The following is an 11523-nucleotide window of genomic DNA, read 5'->3' on the forward strand; positions in this document are numbered from 1 at the left end:
TCCTGTCACACAGGTGTGACAAGTCAGGGGCAAGAAGAAAGAAGTTGATGCATCTAAATTCATAGTCAGAGACAAGGGCTCATACAAGCTCATTGTTTTTTCAAAGGATATAATAATACTAATGACAGTGACTGTAACAACTAACAGGAGTGGATTCCTATGAAGTTCACATAATACTACTACCAAAATTCCCAATTTACTTCTTTTCAACTGTAAGCACAGAGGGCTGTGGTCACATATTCAGGGTGACCAAGCAAGGAGGGGATGGAGATGTGCTGTGATCTCCACCTGGACTAACTTACAGAAGCTCAGATACATTTCCAGGATTCAGTGATGCAGGGTCTCAGGAGGGCAGCTCTTAGGTGATTTTTCGAGGGAGTCTGTTACCCTCACAACATCGGATGCTCAAACCCTCTCCAAACCATCCAAAGTATAAGTCTATTTCCAAGGTTTTTGCATATTAGTCCACCTGGGGGAGTGGAAAAAGTTCACTGAATTCAAATTCCATAATCATATATGTTAGAACTGGGCACTTGTACCATACCTGGTACATAAAAACAGTTTTTTTTAATAGAGGTGGCTGACCTCCTTCCAGTAGATATCTTGGTTTTAACCCTGAGGAGGCTTTGAATTCCTCAAAGGTCTCACTCACTGACAGAGTGCATGATTTGCACAAAACTGAGATTTATTAGCAATGTAAACATGAATGTCTACCCTGTTTCAAAAATAAACTTATTGATAGGCTTATATTATTACATTAAAACCAACACTTATCTATAAAAATGGGTTAGAATGAAGCTGTTACAGGTGACAGTATATTATCCTGAGTTAGTGATATACTGAAAGCCAATCCTATTCACAGGAAAATGAATACACCCAGTTGTCTTGGAATTCACTCTTTTTGCAAACTTTAGCTGTTGCCTCAAAATTTTGGAGTAGATAATGTTCTTTGGAAAAAAGGAATGTGATGCATCAAAATGTTTTTCTACAATTTTAAGTGGGTCTGGGATTGTGCTGGGTATTTGATATGTAAATACATCCCTGGGAATAGAGGCACACTGACCATATTCCAAAGCCATCCATGACATGTGAAAAGATCTGGCTCCCTGATCAGCTCACAGAGCATAATATCTGTGTGGTGGAATATGAACCTGAGCTTAGAGAAAGAGGGAAACTGGGAGAGGATGAGGCAACCCAGCTGAACTCTCACAGGGCAACACCAGAGAAAATCATCTTCCCACCCCCTTTCAACTTTACACAGAAAGATACCACCCACATGCAAATGACCACCTTGACAGGTCACATTGACTTAAATTCAGGCTTCTTCTCAGTCTGGAGAAATATTTTCTGAAAGTCAAAGAAATCACCCATAAGAACATGAAAACCTCCTGGTTCTTCCTCTTTCTGGTGGCAGCTTCCAGATGTGAGTGTCTCAGGATTCAGACATGAAGGTAATGGGGATGATGCATCTGAGAACCTGGCCCACTGAGTTTCTCCTTGTCCTCAGGTGTCCTGTCCCAGGTGCAGCTGAAGGAGTCGGGACCTGGTCAGGTGAAGGCCTCACAGACCCTGTTCCTCACCTGCTCTGTCTCTGGAATCTCTTTAACCAGCTTTGGTGTGAAATGGAGTCGACAGTCCCCTGGAAAGGAACAGGAGTATGTTGGAGTAATATCGAGTGATGGAAGTACAAACTATAATGCAGCTCTTCAGTCACGAGTCGCCATCACCAGAGACACCTCCAAGAACGAAGTTTATTTAAAGTTGAGCAGCGTGACACCCGAGGACACGGCCACATATTACTGTTCAGAAGACACAGTGAGGGGAAGTCAGGGTGAGTCAAGACACAAACCTCCCCTGAGGCCATGGGAGGGGCTGGGCTGCAGTGGGGGCTGGTGAACACCAGGGAGCACTCAGAGGCCATCCCCAGGAACAGATGCAGAGAGGGGCTGGGGGGAGTTTCCTGGCCTTGCCTGGGGTTCCCTCTTCTTGCTCCACAGCATGAAACTGCAGAGAACTGTCATTACATCTTTTCTAGTCAGTGCTATGTTGTATCTGAGATTCAAAAAAAGAATAGGTATTTCTTTTTATTCCCTGTTTGTGTCTGTGTGTGTATAAATACACACATATACATACATATCTATTATATAAAATTATATATAAATTGATATATTGTGGGGTTTTGACACCTCCATTTGAACTTGCATGAAAGTGTGAACAAAACTTGTACTCACAACTTTCTCTCAACTGGAAAAGTGGGAAATCCTGTCAGGGACACGGGTGCATCATCCAAATGCCTCACTCTGTTCCCTCCATCTCTGTGGCTTCAAGGATCAGGTTCATGCACTTACATTAAGGCCTTTATAAATTATGATTCCATGCAAAGCTCGAAGAGTTAATCCCACCCTTGAGTCGCACACACACACACACACACCCACAAACAGGTTTCAAAAATATACATTAACATTTTAAAAGGAAGAAAGAATGTAAGGATTGGGCATTTGATTCTGAAGGAGTAAAGAATGTGCAACAGGATTGATTGTACTATCCAGATATGGATAACACAGTACTTCCTGATGAGAGCACAATATTGTAAGTACATTGAACAAAGCTGAATGTGAGGATGGTGGAAAGGGGCAGGCAAGTGTCAAGTATGGTACCAAAAGGAAAGATATCAGTTGAGAAATGGGATTATATAACTTATCAAAATCTATAGTAGGCAACTATGATGATTAAATATGCAGTTTCAAGGCTGTTTTTACATGGAGGAGATCAAATGAACATCATATTTGGAAGGTATTGAAAACAGGATGGTATATGGAAAAATATATTCAGTGCAAATTATAGTCTAGTTAAAATAGCATTGTAATATACTTCAATGTAATCTAACAAAGGCAAAATACAAAAGCTAAATGTCAAGAAGAGGGGGATATAAGGGGGGCTATGTTAATCTTGGTTATATTGTTATTATTTCTCCTTTTTATTTTATATTATTTTTAATTTTCTTCTTTTTGTTTTTATTTTCCCCTCTTCTTCATTCTTTGTGGAAGGAATGGAAATATCCTGATATAAGTTGTAGTTGTGAACACATATGTTATACCAGAAATCACTGAATGTTTATATTGCTGGTTTGAATTGTGTGTTAATAAAACTGTTAAAATATAAACAGAAAGGTAAAATTGCTGGAGAAAGGTGGAGAGAGGGTTGTACCTATTCCTTATTTGTAGGGAAGCAGAATGGTGAAGCACGTATGGTTGGCAGTATGGCAGTTCTGCATGAGGCTAAATATAAGATTGCCATATTTGTGCAGAATCTCCTTATTAGGTATACACTTGGAAGAACTGAAAGCAGGGCCACAAGTGGAATTTGCACACTGATCTATATGGCAACACTATTGTTGATTTTCAATGGATGGAGGTGAAGAGAGGGTATATCAATTGTTGGACAGAAGGGGGAAATGTGGTATATACATACCATGCGTATTAAGTGGCTGCAATAAGGAATGAAGTTGTGGGACTTGCAAGTAGGTGAATGAACCTAAAGGAGAGTAAGTTGAGTGAAATGTGCCAGAAGTGAAAACACAGATATTATAATGCCTCACTGTTATGGACTAAATATTATGTGGAAACCAAGAATTGAATTTGAGAGCATAGGATCACAGGGGATGGCTAATTGTAAAATTTCCTAGGTTGGAATATCTTTCAGCAGTCATATCTATTCAAGAGTTGCTATAGTTAATAAACTGTGAAATGTTATGAACTTTGTGAATAACCTGGTTTTCCCCTGGAATTTTGATTATCTGTGTGACACCTGAAACTCAGAGCGAGCTTGACAGCTATTAAAGTCAGCATTATACTGTACAAAACTGAAAAGCTGATAAAGAGATCAGGCTTCAGGTAGAGCCCATCTGGTTATGACTAAGACAAATCACATGAAAAGTAAAGGATGATATTGACTGTGAGGTAAAACTTAAAATTTTGGGTGAAACCAAAGGAAGATATGTTTATTTGGTGAAAAATTTTTATTTTCTGTATCACACTATGCAATGAAATTTGTATGGTGAATTTATTCAAAAACTATAATTACATGGAACTGTAAATAGGAATTGATTTCCTGCAGGCTTATACATGTTAGTGTGAAATCCCAATACATTCCAGAGTAATGTTGGCAGAGAACAAAAATATTTGCAAAGTGAATTAGAGAACCTGGGGAAAATGTGGAAATATTAAACTTCCCCAGCTGGGGAATTCCTGACTTTTTTGCAAGTGTCATGTACTACAAATTTAATAGAACTGTGCTTCGACTTGGGGCTTGCCCTTATGAAACATATTCCTGCAAAGGGATAGCTCAGCCTATTTATGACTGTGTCATTCAAAAAGAGCCTCTTTTGCTGCTAAGATATGGTCTCTCTTTGAGGTAAACTCACTGCCCTCCCCCAGACATTTGACATGATACCCAGGGGCATAAATCTCCATGGTAATTTTGGACATGATTCCCATGGATAAGCCTGGCCCTGGCATTGTGGAATTGAGCAAGCTCTCTTGGACCAACAGGTGGAAAATAAATGAAACAAAATAAAATTTCAGTGGCAGAGAGAATCCCAAGATTCAAGGTCATTCTGGTGGTTATTCTTAGGCATTATATAGATATCACTTTTTAGTTTTTAGTATATCAACAACACTTAGGAGGAAACACCTGAAAGACCTGAGCTGTAATCCTGTAGCCTGGATTCTTGCAGGTGATTATACAACTATACGGCTTTTATGGTGTAATGGTATATGTCTAAACCTTTGATTCCAACTTGGTTTCCCCAGTGTATGGTCTAGCTAAGTAAGTAAAGATTAAAAATGAATAAATAATAAAGTTCAAAAGTGGTAGATGTTTTGGGTTTTCTTTTTACTTTGCTTTTTGATCTTGTTTTTATTATTTTTTCAGTAATGTTGATGTTCAAATATTTATTGAGGTGATGAATCCACAAGTATATGATGATACTTGAACAATTGGTGGTACATTTTGAATGGTTGTCTGGTATGTAGACATATCTCAAACAATTGCATTAAAATACAACAGAGATTCTACAATTAATCAGGAAGTTCAGCAAATTGACAGTTACTGGATCAATACAGAGAAATCAGTTGTGTTCCTATATACCAATAATGAGCAACCAAGGAGAAAATCAAGTAAAAAATGCCATTTACAATAGTAAATAAAACAATCAAATATATATGAATAAATTTAACCAAAGGTGTAAAGACCTGCACACAGAAACAACATTGCTAAAAGAAATCAAATAAGACCTATAAATGGAAGGATAGTCTATTCATGGATTGGAATTCTAAGTATCATTAACTTGTCAATTCTACCATAAATAAGAGCACTCAAAAAGGAAAACATCCTGTTTCAGTGCTTTTACAAGAAAAAATGACAGCTACCACCATTCTTAATGCTAAAAGACTGTAATTTTCCCTAAGATCAGCACCAAGGAAGGATGTTGCTCTTGACCACTTCTATCTAATGTTAATATTGGTATAAAAATAAATGTATAAGAACTGGAACCAGATTCACAATCATGAAAACAAGATTTTTACAAAAATTTAAAAACCCACATCAAACAGTGTTTAAAGAAAATCAACTCAGAAGTATGAGAAATACAATTTTAATTGCATAGTATCAAATTTCTGTATAGATTTTATACTGAAGTGAGGGAAAATAACTGATTCCAATGACATTCATTTTGTTTTTATCTGTCATGTTCATGGATGATTTCATTTTTCCTTGTAGTGCTGAAGTTGAGCTAAAAATGGCTCAATGGAAATAGATTTTAATTCTTTCTATATTTTAAAACAATGGTATTTGCTTTGTGTTCTGTTGGAATTATAATTGTAATGGCTTTCTAAAAAACGAGGTTTAACATAATGTCCAGTCTCAACCGTATAACTTTGATACCTCAGTTGCTCTTGGATCAAATAGATTGTGGATTTTTCACACTCAAAAATTTTATTTCAATATCTGAACTGATTCAAGTCTTGATGCTTAATATACAAGATTCATACTACTGTATTAGAGATTTGCTTTCACAATAATTAATCTTTAATTATTTGTTTAAAATTTCACCCAATAATATGCCTACAGAACTGTTTTCTTCTTTGGGTATGGAGATGATATATTTGATGTTTTTTTGGAAAACATTTTACATTCTCTACTCAGATGTATCTAATTGCCAAGTGCACATATAGATTAGATTCTTCAATAGTAACACTTACCTGTTGCTTTATATAAAAGAAAATTTGACTAAAAAAATCTCAATTAGCTAAATTCATGGAATCCTGCAATATACCACTGTGAAAAATCTGATGTATATTCTTACTAATTTGAAGGTACCTTCCTTTTGGAAAGAATGTTATCTGCATTTGAAATTATAATAGGGAGATCAATGACAATGAACCCCAGAATATGTAAGTCATGCCTTGAACATTGAATGCTCCTTTGTATATTTGCTACTTCCACCAATATCTACACCTGCAGCAGCTCTACCTGGGGCTTTTTCCTATGTTTCAAGGCTTACCAAAGTGTCCTCCTACTCATCGCAGCATAATATCTGCAGTTTGGGAGATCCAAAACATGGTGAAACATGCATGGTCTTGTTGAAGCTCTGTAGCATTCCTCAAATGCAGGTTGATCATCTGATCTGGTTTCAGGAGCAAAAGACTAATCCAGTAATCCTTCACACTCTATGTTGGTTGCCTCTAAACTTTTCCTCAGAATAATTGGTTCTGTCACAGACAATGCCCACCCAAGTTTTATCTGTTTAAGTGAATAAGCAGAGGCCTCATGACTGAGTTAATCTAACCTATTATCAAATTTTGAAGGTGTAAGAAGTCCAGCCACCTGGCCTGGTACAGGTATAGAATGCAAGTTCCTAGTGGTCCACTTTTGGTAAGCAGAACTGGTGCTGCAGGATGAAACAAATGCTGGATTAAGGTACCTGGTATGACAATACAGTCTCAGGAGACAAAGATATACAAGTACAAAATATTCAGCCTGTTCACTTTCTTTTATTGGAAAAGAAACCTCCATAAAGAGGAACACTAAACCTCATTTGATCAGACCCCACAAGTATGTATCAATAACCCTTGTGCCCCTACAGTAGAAGTTATTGATTCTTGGGTTTGTAATTCTCATTTAAATATGCTCTCATCCCTGCCTGGAAATCTATTACTACCAGGAACAAAAAGCTCAAAATTACCAATAACATAATGCAGACAACACTTGAGGCAGCATATAACCTGAAATCTGGGACAAGACAGGTATAATTAATACTTACATGTGATCTTAGGCTCAAGTCACCCAAAAGCAGATGGAATCAGATACAGAGAGCTAACCCAAGAACAAGGACAAGTTATGATTATTGAAATATTTAATTGAACTCAATAACACCAGCAATAATATACGTTTTTATTCCATTATCTCTCTATTCACATATTAATTCCTCCCTCATACATTGTATTGTCCCCCTGTCCTCCTTTGTCCCTTCCATTGACTCCTACCCTGTCGAATCTCCTAATTTTCACCCTTTCCCTCTCTTCTTGGTCACTTGTCATACTCCATCATTTCCCCCTTGCCATACAAAGTGTTGCTAACCTAGGAAATCTATATAATTGCTGAGTCATTGCTGACCTGGATTCCATACAAGGACCCCAGTTATTGGCCTCACTCATGGTGCAGATTAATTACACATTAAAGATATCAACAAAATATAAACTATTATGTGAAATAGGAAACACTGAAGTTTGAGAATTTTTTATTTGGCTAAATCTTGGATTTTGGGGACACAGGATTCTTATCATATTTTAAGAATTTCTAATCGTTTTTCTTATTACAGTCATTACAATGTACCTTATTCATTGTCTCATCTCCAGAATAACAGCCACAAATCCCTCACAAGGAATGCTTGTGTGACAAACATTTGATCTTGAAGCTTCCACATATGAAATTTATTTCCATAATGATGAAACTGAAACTAATTATAATTAATGCTGAGAGTTACTTCCAGAAAACCTCCTTGTTGCTAAAATGTGGCCCATTTCTATGCCAGACTGCAAATGAATGCACTACCTCCCCCCTACATATCGCATGACTCCTTGGAATGAGGCAACCTGTCACCAAGGGATTAACACCAAATTTTGACAAGCAATGTTTTCAGAGAAAGATCTTGATCAAAATTGGGGAATGTGATAAGAAATAAAACAAAATATTGTTTATAATGGTTAAGAGATTTAGAATAGATTTGGGAGGCCATTCAGGAAATTATCCTTAGGCAACTCTCAACCAGATATCACACATTACAAAAGTTCATAGAAACAGGCAAGAATATTCCTCAAAATCCTGAGGACAACTGGAAACCATTAAACAATCCAGAAGATAAACAAATCAGTGAAATACATAACTTGAACGACATTTGGAAACCTCTGGATATCTACCAATCATAATCCTTTATAAACAACTGATCTAATCTTCATTTTCTTTAAAAACTCTTATGTGGAAGCTCAAGAAATGATAATGTGTGTTCCCAGATTTGCAATTCAAGGACTCCAAGTAAATGTTTCTGTTGCCTTGCAGCCCACTTTGTTATTTGTCTACAAAAACAATTATGAAGTTCTTGTAAATATAATCCATAAACATTTTTAAATTTTTGATCATTGTATTTGTAACTTTATAAATTATTAGGCATAAATTTTAATTTATAGAAACTTGAAAGGAAAATCACTCAATTCCAAAATTACTTGCATTGCTAATGAGAATATTCCTTAACTGGTTTTCCTCTTTCTCTGTAAGGAAGGCCTCCTTGCTCCCCATTGTTTGCATTCAAGGTTTCATGTTTGTCTTTGTTTTTTCACAGTTTTAGTATGAAGTGCCTTCAATTTGTGTGTAAGTGTGTGTGTGTGTCTGTGTGTGTTTCAGTTTTGGAGTTCCTGATATTCTCAGATATGTTATACAGATTCAGTCAGTAAATTTACCTGGCCAATATTTACTCAATTATTGATTCTTCTCTGTTCATTTTCCTCTTTTGAGATTGATATTCAACCTATATTGCACTGCTTGATACAATCCCACAGTTATTGGAAGTTCTGTTTTATTTTCATCACTAATTTTTCCCTTTAAATTTCAATGTATGCAATTTTGGTTGACCTGTTTTCAAAGTAGTGTTTTTTGAAAGCTGTTCTAGGTCTTCTGGTGTGCATATAGAAGGCATTATTAAAATCTGTTATCATGTTGCTTTGTGTTTATTTATTTCAATTCACTTGGTACATTCCTAAAGATTTGTCTAAATGCTGGAACTACTTATCTAGTTCAGAACATTGTCCACTTTTTATTCTAGAGGTTTCTTTAGCTACTAACTATTTATTTTAAAATTCCTGTTCAATTTTATCATTCTAATAACTTTGTCAGATATGAATCATATGCTCATAATTTGCCAAATGCTGTTTTCTTGCTGTTTGTATTTTTGGCATTTTTTATTATTAAAGGTTGTAGATGTTGTAAAGAACATTATGTATGGAAATATAGTTTGTTTCTTTAATTATTTAATTATTTATTTAGTAACTCATTTTGTTATTTATTTATTTTGTCTTACAGGTGATTAATCACTTCCTCTGCAAGGCCTTTGATGTAGATATTTGTGTGAATCTAGTCAGGCCTGCATTTGAAATTTTTTGATGCCGTGGATACCAGAATTGAAGACAATGGGAAGAAGTGAAGGCACCAGAGACATCAGATTCCTTTAGCAATATGCTGTTACTGTCCTCCTGCATAAGTTTGGGCCTTATGCTTCTTGGTTGTTATCCTGTGGTTGGGGTAAGATTAAGGGGACATTCTTGCTCTGCTAAGAGACAAACTTGGAAAGGAATTTTGACACTAACTTGTTCAAGAGGAACAAGAGTTCTTGTCTCTTGTCCAGAGGAAATGTTGGGTCTCCCATTTGTTCCTGATGCCTGCCCCACAGTGAAGTGTGTATTGTTTTTCCATCTGTTCCCTTCTGGGATGCAGTGGTTATTTATAAGATCCATCAGCTTCCAGTATTGGTGCCCTGTCCTACAGATTAAGGCTTTCATTCCTCAAGAAAGAAAGAGGGAAGTCAACAGTATTTAAGTGGTGGATTCTGTTTCCCTACCAGGTTCCATCAGTCTCCACCCTGAACATAGAATAAAGATCTGATGACACTCACCCCAGGTCCTGGGGAGCTAGGGGAGGCAGGTTTGGGCAATTTCATCAGTGACCATGTTACTGTCCCCTGGCAGCAACCCAGGATGTTGTGGGGGGATTTCCTACTGTAAACATAGACTGCCAGACATTAGGAATGTGCTAGGAATATGTCACCTTGGAAGTTCTCACTGTAATGTCTTCAGCACACTTGGAATTTATCATTTCTTTATTACTCATTCATTCTGCTTACTAGACCAAATCTCACATTGTGCCTTATTCCCTAGGTAAACTAATGTTAGGGTGTACATTCTCCCAGATACACCTGTCTTTGTCCAATACTCAAGATTGTTGTTTGTTTTGTGACTTCAGTTCTCTGAGATTTTCATGAAAATTTCTAGAAATTACAGTTATCGCAGTTTAATCATAGGGTTGTTTTTGTATTTGGTCATAATTTTTTTCATGTCTCTGTAGCTCCAATCTTTGTAGAAGACTGGTATGCTATAGTTAGAAAATGGAAACAATGCAAATACATATCAACAAGTAAATAGGTAAATGATGTGCTATATGCATATAGTGATGCTACTCAAGATTAATTCAATAAATGCTTAATAAAAACAAAATATGGATGTATTCCCAAATAAGTGTGCTTAGAGAAAGTAACTAAGTGAATACAACTATATGATACATGATTGCATTCTGATAAGTTATAGAAGATGGAACTAATCTAAAGTAAAATGAAGAACTTCCATGGTCACATAACAGGGTAATAGTTGTAATTACCAAGGAATACTAGGATACTTTGTGATGAATGATCTTGTAAGTATTGTCTTTGAGCTGATCATGTTGCAGGAATATACAAATTTATCAATACTTATCAAACATTATACTTTAAAAATGGGCAGAATATCACACATCATATATATGTCATAGAAGCTATTGTTAAAATACACAAATGTTAATATTGGTAGGTAAGAACAGATAGGGAAACAGATAATGTAATGTGAATGTACATAAACTCCTGAAAGTTAATCTGCTCAGAATCTTTTCTTCCTACGTACTCTGGGAGAAAGCATGCCTTGTGGAGGCATTGTCTACCTGGGTATACAGGAGACAGGATTTTCCATCAATGCTGCAATCTAGAACCCAGTTCTTCACACATAATATTATTTTATGCACACCATACAGTCATCCATTGTGTACAATCACTTGCTCACAGTCTCATCATATAGTTGTGCATCCATCACCATAATCAATTTTTGGGCATTTTCATTGCTCTAAAAAATTAATGGAATTATTTTTATATCCAGATATCCCATCCCCTCT

At 36.3% G+C, this 11523-nt stretch overlaps 1 gene segment (V, D, J or C); it reads left to right on the plus strand.

Moving 5' to 3' along the window:
- Window positions 1–1337: 1337 nt before the first annotated feature.
- LOC119515606 lies at window positions 1338–9722 on the plus strand. The segment is given in 3 exon segments: window positions 1338–1423; window positions 1508–1831; window positions 9634–9722. Coding segments are annotated over 3 exon segments (378 nt in total).
- Window positions 9723–11523: the final 1801 nt, after the last annotated feature.

Source organism: Choloepus didactylus, chromosome 19 (genome assembly GCF_015220235.1).
Source record: "Choloepus didactylus isolate mChoDid1 chromosome 19, mChoDid1.pri, whole genome shotgun sequence".
NCBI classification, from domain to species: Eukaryota; Metazoa; Chordata; class Mammalia; order Pilosa; family Megalonychidae; genus Choloepus; species Choloepus didactylus.